General features: G+C 41.5%; 1 protein-coding gene across 3 annotated transcripts in view; it reads left to right on the top strand.

Moving 5' to 3' along the window:
• The window catches only part of TP53BP2 (tumor protein p53 binding protein 2), a 52511-nt gene extending 40615 nt beyond the window's left edge, over positions 1-11896 (top strand). For all 3 annotated transcript variants that reach the window (XM_039568374.1, XM_010393456.4, XM_019282378.3), the window contains exons 13-18: positions 263-1044; positions 2890-3027; positions 3606-3739; positions 4737-4903; positions 7941-8140; positions 10831-11896. In XM_039568374.1, the coding sequence (XP_039424308.1) occupies positions 263-1044; positions 2890-3027; positions 3606-3739; positions 4737-4903; positions 7941-8140; positions 10831-10872 (1463 nt within the window). In that variant the 3' untranslated portion in view covers positions 10873-11896. The remainder of the gene's footprint in view (positions 1-262; positions 1045-2889; positions 3028-3605; positions 3740-4736; positions 4904-7940; positions 8141-10830) is intronic.
• The last annotated feature ends 254 nt before the right edge of the window (positions 11897-12150 follow it).

Genomic DNA, 12150 nt, shown 5'->3' with positions numbered 1-12150 from the left:
AAGTGGGTGAGGGCAGCTGTAAGAATCTTAGGGGGTGTGTAAGAGTGTTAACAGGAAGTGCAGCATGTCTGTTTCGTGTTTGCAAGATAACTGTATGGTACGTGTAGTTACCAGGTTAGTTCTGTTCAGTTTTTTGTATTCTGCTTCTTTAGCCTACATAAAGAATACACAGCCTGATTCACCTTTCTTCTTTGTTGTTGTTTTCTTGTTGATCAAATATTCAAACTTGTTTCCCCCCACCCCTCTCTGAACTGCTCCCCAGTGTATGGCAAGCCCGTGATGGCAGGAGCTGCAGTACAGAATCAGCTGCCGCAGACGGAGAACATCTACTCCAACCTGCAGGGCAAGCCAGGCAGTCCAGAGCCTGAGATGGAAACAGCAGCCTCTGCTCATGAGAACCATGAACCAGAGCGGATACCCCGTCCCCTGAGCCCGACCAAACTGCTGCCTTTCCTATCCAACCCCTACCGCAACCAGAGCGATGCCGACCTGGAGGCGCTACGGAAAAAGCTGTCCAATGCCCCCAGGCCGCTGAAGAAACGCAGCTCTATTACTGAGCCAGAGGGGCCTAATGGCCCCAACATTCAGAAGCTGTTGTATCAGAGGACCACTCTGGCTGCAATGGAGACTATCTCAGCTCCATCGCATCCCTCCAAACAGACAGCATCAGCTGCCAGTCCTGAGAGCCCGGTGGAAATCCCAAATCCTTATCTAAGCACAGACTCAGAAAAAGAAACAGCTGCTTCCATGCCAGAACCAGCTATTGCTGAGGAGACAGAAAGCACAGCAGCAGAGCAGAGCGAAGCTGCTCTTCCCCCTGCACCTTTGGACACTGTACCTGAGGCTGTATCAGACAGTGATGAATTCACGCAGCCCAAAGCAGAAGAACCAAACCTAGAAGCTCCACTGCCACTGGAGGTGTACATGGAAGAGTATCCTCCATACCCACCACCTCCCTATCCATCAGGGGAACCAGAGAGTTTGGGAGAGGACTCATTCAATATGAGGCCTCCTGAAGTTACTGGACAGTTTTCCTTGCCTCCTGTAAGTATTTGTTAGCTTACAGTTGGGGTGCCCTGTCAATAAATCCTCTCAAGTGCTGCCGTAAACCCTGTGCATTGTGTTGTAGAGCTCAAGCAGACGTGGGAGAACAGTCCCACAGTCTAAAAGTCTCTCTGTGGGTATCTGTTCTACTTGTGTGATGCTCTTATCTCCAGACTGCATGGCAGTAATGAAAAGTCTCTCTTGTTCCTAGAATTAATGACATAATGAAAAGTTTCAAATGGAATACACAAATAGTAAAACTCTTCAGAGCTGTAAAGAGCATTCCTTATAGAAGTCTGCCTACACCCAGATTTTACTTCCTTTTTAAGAGAAATTAAAGATACAGATAGAGATACAGATTTCACAAGCCTTTTCCACTATTGCTAATAAGAGCTGGAAATGAATTTTCTTAATCCTGCATTGCATTTGCTTATCTGAAAGTGTCTTGCTTGAAAAATATGGAGGAACAGACTTCTTTAGTTTTTGCTGTAAAAACTCATTTGTGGACATCAACTGTTTGTATTTCTTCTACTGAACGTTTTCTGAATTTCTTTGGAACCTGATTCAACATCAGTTTACTCTCAAGTTGCATAAAAATGGAGTCTCTTGGGGCTAGGAGGAGGCAGCACTTTTACCATTTTATTTTGCAAATTTGTATCTGTGTATGATGTTATTGCACTGTTGTGGAACAAAAATGTGTAATGTTTTTGGTTTCTCAGAGACTTTCTTTAGAAACCTGTCATGAGTACAGTTTTGATAACTTGATACATGAAAGTGGTTTTTTCCTCTATCACTTCAGTGCAGAGGAGTTAAAAGCTTTAAAGGTGCTTTTTAACCCTGTAATTTGTGCATGGAGTAGACATTTCGTGTGTTCATGCTTTAAAGATTTTGTCCTTGCTCCCTTTTACAAGGAAACTTGAGTGGTAGGATTTCCTGAATTGTAAGAACTCATTTCTGCTTGGTTTTGTAATAACTCTGCAATGATGAGAAGAAACCAGCCTACCTTCTTGATTTCATATTTAAATCTGTGGGTTGTGCTGCCAGGCTCACTCTTGAAAAAGCCCCTACTTTTGATACTATGTACAAATTACAGGCAGAAGAGTATTTCATGGGAATCTCTACTTACATATCTTATCTCCACATGCCTGCTCTTGCAGAATATGAGTCAATTCTATTCATCTTTGCCTGGACATCTGTCAGAAATTTACATACCCTCGTGAATAGTCCTATTGCTGCTGCCCAGCCAGCTGGGCGAGCACTGAGCTAATGCGAGCATGTTCCCTAAAGGAAAAGGTACAAACTCAGCTATAGAAATATTTGGTTTCCAGTATCCATGGGAGCATCTAAAGTAATTCTACACTTGGTTCTATATTCTTTCCAAAACTGTTTTCCATCACTGTTTGCTCCTGCTATCCTCTGCTATACTTTTACAAAAACGTTAGGCACTTTAACATCAGCACTTGAAGTAGTGTACTCTGTGGAGTGTGCTGCTTGGTTGGTGTAACTGCTGTGAGAATTAATGCTAAAATCGTCCAAACAACAAGAAAAAAAATGCATCTTTTCCTGACCTTCAGGGATTTGGTAGTTTCACTATTCTGGTGATGTTTGATCAAGGTAACTTCTGTATAGAGTTGAATAGTGACCTTGTCCAGAGATAAAGGCAGAGATCTTTCGTAACATGCCTAACCTAATATATTCATAATGTGTTTGGGAATTGGTAAAGATGGTGTAAATTTAATATTAAACACTACTTTGATAATTTCTGCTTTCATTCCCAAATAAGCAATTATATATTATTGTTCTTCCAGGAAAAAAGTGCCTGTAACTTGTGTTACCTTTTCACAGGGGAAGAGGACGAACTTGCGTAAGACTGGCTCAGAGAGGATTGGGCATGGAATGAGAGTGAAATTCAATCCCCTGGCATTGCTTCTGGATTCATCGTTGGAGGGGGAGTTTGACCTCGTGCAGAGAATAATTTATGAGGTACAAATGCTAATTTTTAAGACAAGGAATTTCAATCCCAGCTGAAACTGGGAAGTTGTAGCTTTTCTGGACTAGTGCAGAACCTAGATATGTTCTTGAAGAGATAAATCCTGACAGGTTCTAAGTGATCATACTTGGAGGCTGATTTGAAGTGTGTCAAGTCCACAGTGGATTTTTAGCATCAAGACTATAAATTTGCAAGGCAGCTTCTTCTCATTTTTTATGTAGTGTTTCATTCCCTGTCTGGCATGTTATCAGATAATTCGATAAGCAAAATCCATGTGAACTTTGCTCACAGTTAAATAGACATATATCAGAAATTTGTGAAAAATACTTCTAGTAAATTCTCAAGATCCTTTCTCTCTGAACCACACTGTTAAAGGGAGACTGCAAGCTTAAATGTAAGTCTTGTTGAAAAATTAGTGGTGGTTGTACTCTTCTCCCTCTTGCTCATGTCCTTCCTAGAAATATGTCACAGATCCGTATTTCAGAATAAGACAACTGATTCTTATATGAGAAGAGGTGTTTATTCCAGAGTGTTTCACCTGAATGTGACTGGTTCCTTTCTGGCTGGCCAGGTGGAAGATCCTAGCATGCCCAATGATGAAGGAATCACCGCGCTGCACAACGCTGTGTGTGCTGGGCACACGGAAATTGTGAAGTTCCTGGTGCAGTTTGGGGTGAACGTGAATGCTGCAGACAGTGATGGATGGTAAAGGTTCCATGAAGTGGCTCCTTATGGATGTTCTCCACAAGGGCCCTGCCTTGGGAGCTGCAGATCCCTCAGAATGTCCCTTGCTTTGCTCCTGTGGAGCTGGCAATGAGTTTTCTTTCCAAAGCAGAGCAACAGTAGTTCTCTGTGGGGCATCACATGGGACTGTGCAGAGGGGAGAATAGGGAAATTATAGCAATATTCCCTGTATGAAAAAAACATTGTGGGATGGACACAGTTGTCAGGAAGTTGCTCTGTTTCTTTGAGATATTGAAGACAGGTTATAATGAGTGAGCCTTATGCTGAAATTCCCAATGTCCTCTGTGAGCCTGTAACTTAACCTGCGCTCTGGGCAGTATCTAGCCCTGCAAACTCTCCAGTTTTGTCCAATAATCACACAACTTTAGACCAAAATGAAGTGGAAAACCACAATGTACAAACTAGGTTTACAACTGATAATGGGTTACAAATCCTTTTTACAAATAACTAGTGAGATTATTTACGAAAGGCTGGTGCAGGGGGTCGTGATTTTACTATTATTTCTGCCTATAACAGAAGGGTTTGAGGCCTAAGACTGAATAAAGATGTTTGTGGTCCCTCAACCTCAGGGCTTATTCCAATTACCTGCACTTGTCGTGAAGTCAAATCTTGAAGTAATTATCTAGATTGTATGAGGCATGATGTCAGAAAGATTTCTGAGTGGGTTTTTTAATATTAATTTTTTAAATTTTTAGTGCCTTAGTGAATGTTCCTAAAATGTTAATAGATTAAAAAAAGGTAGAATAGCTGGAGATCTGTATGGAAGCCTAGCTTTAGGGCTCAAGCAGCCCTTGCTGTAGCTCCTGTTATCTGTGGAAAGCGATTGACATGCTGGGTTAAGTGCTGTGCTGGGAAGCCTGCAGCAGGGCAGGGCTGATTGCCCGTTCGCTCCCGGGGCTCTGTGAGCGCTCCACGAGCAGTGGGAGTGAAGTGCCATCCTTCTGTCCTTGCCTTGCAGGACCCCTTTGCACTGTGCAGCATCCTGCAATAACGTGCAGGTGTGCAAGTTCCTGGTGGAGTCGGGGGCGGCTGTCTTTGCCATGACCTACAGCGACATGCAGACGGCCGCAGACAAGTGCGAGGAGATGGAGGAAGGCTACACGCAGTGCTCCCAGTTCTTGTATGGTGAGTGCCAGCCCCGAGTCCTGGAGCATGCCTGGGGTGCCCCTGCCACCTCTCAGTTCATTTGTGCGTATGGAGGGGTAAATTGCACACTCAGGTTATGTGCCTGTGCCACAGGTCCCTCTTGGAAAGAGGGAGGTTTTTGCCAGCTTGCTGTCACAGAATGAGATCCATCGAGATTAACTTTGTAATATTCATCCTGTGGAGGAGATCTGAGTAACAAAAGCTTTCCCTACATTAAAAGCTTTGAGTGAAGCATGTGCATTGACAGATTCACCAATTAGGTGAATCTTGCCACATAAGAACTTTCTACATAAAAACAAAAGTAGTATGGATATGTCAGTGGGCAGTTCATAGCTGTTACCTGGTGTCTTTAAATGAGGAGTATTTACTAATGTGCACCTTAGAACCAAAAAAGGTATTGCCAAGTTCCTGCCTTAATGGATATTAGTAAGCACTGAATTTGACTTTACCTTCCTGACTTTTTTCTTCACTTGCATTTAAAAAGAAATCCCATATTAAATTTAGATTTTATTCAAATAGTAAGGCTACAGAGATACTATCTTTTAATGGAGAAAACTAATTCCCCCTAGGGTGTGATGAGTATTAGTCAATGAGGTTTTATATTACTTTACTGTATGTTTTGTGTGTAATGAGGTTTTAAGTTACTTTTCTCTGTTTTGTATGTAGCTTGTGTCCCCATGGCACCTACCAGCTGGTGTGTCATCCCTCTGCAAGAGGTTAGAGTAACAGCAATGTAACACAGCAGAAAAAGCTGTAAAACTGCCTTGCTGCTTTTGTGGCACAGGCGAGATCTGAGTTTCTCTAAGCTGCTCAGCTAGCAGATTTCAAAACAGTCTGTCCAGCTGTCCTCACTAAGCTTGAAAACTGTGTCTCTTGGTGCCAAATAGGTAGTTTTCACTAGAAAGGGAGGAAGCCTTTATAACTGGCATCAAAATTTGTAGGCTAAGCAAAATTCCATTTGGTTTTGTGTCCAGACTCCAAGGGAAGCATCAAGACCAAATACCCAAGGAAGATCGTAGGAATAGATAAAAAATAACACCACTTGTCTAATATTTTAAACTGGTTTTAGCTCACATATGAGTTAAGAGATGGTATCTTTGTGTTGATCAGCTCTTGAGGGATTTCTTTCAGGAATTTGTCTAATCCTTAAATTCAGGTAAACTGCCCACAACATTCTGTGGAAAGGAGGTCCATGGACTCAGTATATACAGCATGAAGAAATACATTCTTTTTGTTTGTGGGGTTTTTTATGACCTGCCATCTGATGATCTGACTTGCTACTCTGTATGTTGAGTTTGGGATCTTTTTTGTGTTATGAGATACTTTTTGATGGGTCCTGAAAGGACTGGAAGGCTTTGGCTTATTGCCAGTTTTTCCAGATTGAAACCTCTGAAACTATCTATCTCTTGATATATTGGCTGTTCAGCTATCAAAGTTCCATATTGTTCTATCAGAAATTAATAATACTGCTAAGACTGGTTCTGGTTGCCTGTAGTTACTGTAAGAAATTATTCCCTGCCTAAAACTGCTTCTGTAAAAGAGGTTTGGGAATGTGTATCTGTTTCCAGAACTGCGCTAAAACCTGGCCCTCTAAACTCATTATTAAGCTAATAAACCCTGATGTAATTCATTGATTCACTTAATCTTTTTTTCTTGCAAATGATGTCCAATATCAAGTAAGAGGTAGGTTTAAATAAAACCAATCATCCTTTATCACTGACTAAATGACAGGTCTGATGCTGCTCAAGTACGGAATTTTCCACTTTCTTAAATGTAATGCCAGTGCTGTCTCTTGAGTGTGTTTGCCCCACTACCCTGGTGTGACTATTAACACCCCTTTAGGAGACCAGATGCCCTGTGTAGATCATCTTTGTCTGCTCTGATGCTCAGTGCTCCATCTTCCCTTCCACATGGGTGCAGAGCACAGCTCTGGCCAAACCTCTAATTATACCAAATGCAAAGCAAGGGAAGAGTTTCTCTGAGCAGAGCTTATCATGCACTGGAAATAATTTAATTTTATGTGCTGAGCTGGTGTGCAGAAGTAGAGGACTTGATTTGAGCAGGTGCTTCCTTTAGCAGATCCTATACAGAATGTTCTAATAGGTATGTGATGGAAAGGGAAAGGACAAGTTTTATGATGCATAAAACTTTCAGGATCTTTGCTCCTGAAAATACCAAAACCAAACATTGAAACACCAGTAGGATTCAGTATTTTAAAATAATTACCTAAGAGAAAATCAACTGGTGTACAAACAAAGATACCTTTTCCAGTTTTGTGCATGGAGGCTGAGGAATGTGTACAGAAAGAAAAGTATCATCTCTGGCTACAGCTGTAAAGTGAGCAAGTTCTAAATAACACTGCAGGGTCTATGTGTGTACTCCAAAATACCTTGGTCCAAAGATAATTTAAAAGAATTGTGTTTCTGAAGGCAGTGTTTAAAACAAAACAAAAAATAATGTTAGAAATTAAGAACTGCTGAGATAAGTGCTTGATTAACCAAAAGCAGCTGCAGAGTAGCAGGCAAATCTTTCAGGTACAGGTCTGAGATGCAACGTGCTTTGAAGTTCTGAAATAAAATGGCCCAGGTGGCAAATGACACCACAAGCATCAGAATGACAGTGGTGGTCAACCTAAGCAGGTATTGCTATCTCCTTGTGACAGAAAGAGGTAACCACTGGATTAAGAGTACAGAAAATGTTTTTTGACCATCATTTAGGTCTAGAAAGTGTGAACACAAAAATATAACCTTTTGTCAATCAGTGCTGCTCTCCCCATTTGCCTTGTATTTTTTGAGCATGTGTAAGGAAGGAATCTGTCTTCTGTAAGTAACTTCACAAAGCCACTTCTTCCAGGGCCACCTCTGACCAGGCAACAAGGTGCCAAGCAGGTAGGAATTGCTTGGGGTTTTTTCCTGGCCTGTCCTCCAGTAAGAATAAAGGAGTCTTCCCTCCTGTTGTCCTTTCTATTTATTTATTTTCTTTTCAATTTAGCTGCTTTGTGTTTTCAAACTTGCAGGAGTGCAGGAGAAGATGGGCATAATGAACAAAGGAGTGATTTATGGACTCTGGGATTATGAGGCTCAGAATGATGACGAGCTGTCCATGAAGGAAGGAGATTGCATGACAATCCTGCGCCGGGAGGATGAGGAGGAGATTGAGTGGTGGTGGGCACGGCTGAACGACAAGGAAGGCTACGTGCCCCGAAACCTGCTAGGGGTGAGTCCTGCCTACTGCCAGCACCAAAGAAACCCCACCCTAGGATGGGGAGTGTACACAGCATTGTGTTCTCATTGCACCACTTGCACTGAGGTGCAGCTTTAAAAGTCAAGAGGAAGGAGTTGACGTTCTCCATCTTTGTTTAGGGAGTTGAATACCTTGGCAGAGTGGGTTAACACCCTCTGTTTAAGGTACTTAACACAGATTAATGGGTGCACAAAAGAACAACGTGTATCACCAGCCTGCTATATACTGCAGGCTCTAATACCAACCTTGTCTCGCCATCTTAGAAAAACCCCTTTCATCCAAACATGATGTGTGAGTAACGTTTTGTTGAGCATGTTCTCAGGCACATGGTGTGATTTTGGGGCTGTCCTGGGTAGGGCCAGGAGCTGGACTCAATGACTCCTTGAGGGGTCCCTTTCAACTCAGTATATTCTATGATTGTTTGAGAACAAAACTAGTTTTCCCTGTTTCACAGAGTGATGTACTGGCACAAAGGGCCCTCAGAACTGAAAATTGCATGAAGAGTGTGTCATGAGTCCTTTCCTGTGTCCAAAGGGCACTTTTTGATCCAAGGAGATAAACACTGCAAAAATCTAGGTTATCTTTTTTCTAGGGTTGGAAAACAGATTACATTGCTCAGTAAAGGCAGATCTTTATTTTCTCCTCTGCTTTTAAAGTAACATTTAACCATATGTCCAAGGCTTTACATGACTGGCCTCTCCTCCTCTCATCACCTTTTGTACTGCCTCTTTTATTAAGAACAACTGTGTACAAACAAGATACTTTAAATTATGTCCCTGTATTTCTCCTCATAGCTGAGTTGCTGGAAAACTATGGCAGATGGACACATATATAAAAATTCCATGAAGCTTTTCTCTACAATTCTAGTTGCCCTGGTGCTGGAGATAAGAGGTTCTCCAAGATTGACCACTGTGAATTTTAGCTGATTGATGCATGATGCTTGAAAGAGGCTGAACCTCCTTCCTCATGCAGATAATCATTACTCCTAAACTGGTTGGATTTTGCAGAGCAACTCTATCTAATGCAAAATCAGTTTTAATTTCTGTATCATTTCCAGGTCAGGCCTAACACCATGTACTGTAAAATCCTTCCTACCATAGTATTTCTGCTCAGTCTTTTCCTCTCCAAAGTGAACATTTCTAAATTGAGAGCAGCCATCAGCCCTGCACAGTAATGTCAAAATGGCAGCTTTTTGGTTTTTGCCTGCCCCAGGGTGAATTGTGCATGTGCTGTTTGTTCATAAGCTTGTGCTTTCAGCCTGAGCACAGCTTAAACTGGGGATCACAACTTACCCTTGTAAGCACAACACAATCCCAACAGAATCTTTGAGTAAAACTACACAGTATTTATTAACTGTGACTCTCCTGTGTCTGCTCAGTTGTTCTGGTGCTGCCACTGAAATATCATGTGGTGATTCTCCAAAGCAACTACCAGCCTCTTAATATAGCAGCTGAATTCTTGGCTATGATGTTCACCAAAGAGGAAAATATTTGGTAGATTAATATATTCTTATGTCTTCATCATAGTTGCTTTATCCTTTTGCACTCAGGTGTACTGAATAAAACCAAGGATTAAATTATCTGTATCAGTGCTCTACCCTTGTTAGTGACTCCCTAGCTCCCTAAGCCAATAAGATAATACTGTCAAAGGGAGTCTTTTGAACACTGTCAGGTGTTATGGTACTGTAACTGACTGACTTCACTTCTAACAGTGGTGAAACCACAGCAGGCTGAGACAGACCTTGTGGTGAAGTTGTTGGCCTTGTCTTACTCATTGAGAAAAGAAGAAAGCCAGAGTCTGGTTAAAGAGAGAAGGGGGCATCTTTGAGGAGAGCTTTAGATGAGAAAACCCAAGCTGTGATGTAGATGTGCATTGCCATTTAGAGCATGGAGGACTCATCTCTCCTAACTGTATGAAATGTATTCTACTTTCATATGCCAGTGGCTGTGCTTTTCACAACAGTAGTTGTTCCCTAAGCCCTTCCAAGTGGGAGCCAGCAGCTTCCCAGACATCTTGTCCCTGCTGTGTGCTGACCCAAGCTGTGTCCTGTCAGTTGTGCCCTGCACCCCTGTGTGTGTGGCCAGGGTGTGTGAGCAGCACAGGGCCCAGGGGGCACAGGCTGGCAGGTCCCAATTCACTGCTGGGCAGGTCCTTGATGGAACTGGCCACCCACCCTAAAGCACAGCTCCTCCACTTGCATGGTCCTTCTGCACACAGATGTTTCCAGCTTGCCCAAAGCTATACAGACATAAAAGCTGATAGGCACTGAGAGAAAGCAAACCAGACTTTAATACTCTCTGGTTCCATTTATGAAACAGGGAACAATCCCACTGAACACAGAAGTCTCTTGACTTACAAAGCCATGTGCTTTTCCTGGCCCACCCATCTGGGCAGAGCTGAAAATACTCCATTATGTGCTGTTCCATACCTTCCTCTTGTACTGACATGGTTGGTATTTTTTTAAGCTTGCCTCAGACTGCTAAATTAATATTTGTTAGTTTATAACATGTAATATTTATTTTTTATAACCATGTTTTTGCTACTATGGATTACATTAGAATTGTAGTACCAAAAAGGTTTTCTGTTCCTTTATTTTTTTCTTTTTAAAAAAGTAACCTTTTAAAGTACTAAAATTTTAAACCTCATTTCTGTTTTACCCTCAGCTGTATCCGAGGATTAAACCTAGACAAAGAAGCTTGGCATGAAATAGTACAGAAGCCAGATTCTTGAAGTACTAATCATGGATAACTTGTGGGAAAAAGAGTCCATTTTGTGTTGGTTCCAGTATCATGAGACTTATTTCAATGACAATGTAATTTGAAAGCTATGAAGAATGTGCTTTGAAAACAAATGAAGGATTGATGCATTAGCAAATGGATGAGGGCATTGTACAAGATGAAATAATGCTTACAAGCAAATGAAATTCTGCTGCCTTTGGTCGAATCAAGCCATTATGTTCAAGTACCCACTTGGATTCCTTCAAACATGGCAGAAGAGAGTTTCACTTTTCTCTGCATTAAATACAAGAACCTTTTGAATTTGCCATTGAAGGGATCATCATGAAACAGGTAACTTGGCTTTGTCCAAATTTATCCCAAGGCTTTTTTCCAGATGGGAGAAATTAAAAGTATGTGCACAGCACCCAACTGCTTATTGCTGGAAGCAAAATGTTTGTTAAAAGAAGCTAAAAAACCTGCAGTGCATCTGAAGAGCGACGACCACATGACCAATCCATTAAGCAATAACTTTAAAACAAGCTGTAGCATCTTAGAAAGTCTATGTATTCAAAATACCATGTGCTGTAACAAAAATGTAGTTTTAGATTCTTCTTTTTACAAAGAGCCTCATGTATTTATTGTATTTTGTACTTTGAAGACTAAGTGTAGAACCTTTCTGTAGTCCTTGACAACTTACTTGTTTTTACTCCACTTGTTTACTCCACCATTAAACTTTTGTCTCCTCTTAAGCTTTAACTCTGGGTATTTTAATGGTAATTTTTATTAGAAATGTTACCAGTAAGACACACTGCTGTTCTACATTACACTAACTTTCTGTATTAAACTGAACCCCTCCTCCCCCCTCCATTCCAGGTAGTTTTCCTGCATTTAAAATTAAGCTGAATCTGTTAGTTGCACATAACCTTTGTTAACCTTAAAAGCTAAGGGACATACTTTAGAAAAAAAACCTTGGTACAAATATTTTCTAAATAAAGCCTTTCCTATAGAGCTATCCTTTCTATCTCTCTATGTGGCAATAATTTGATAATGAGCAGTATTTAACAGAAGAGCAAATAATTCCTTACAGGTGTTTAGGAAGTGCCTCACCCTGCAGGCTCATGTTTTCCTACTAGGGAAGTCTTACTGCTTTCTGAAAAGGTGCCCATAAGGAAGAAATTGTTTGTAAGGAGGAGGACACAATTCCTCAGGTGGGGAAACTAAAGGCAGCAGCACCTTGGCTCATGGTCGCAGCCTCTGGCTGTGGGT

Source organism: Corvus cornix, chromosome 3 (assembly GCF_000738735.6).
Source record: "Corvus cornix cornix isolate S_Up_H32 chromosome 3, ASM73873v5, whole genome shotgun sequence".
NCBI lineage: Eukaryota > Metazoa > Chordata > Aves > Passeriformes > Corvidae > Corvus > Corvus cornix.
This window is presented reverse-complemented; position numbering and strand designations above follow the sequence as displayed.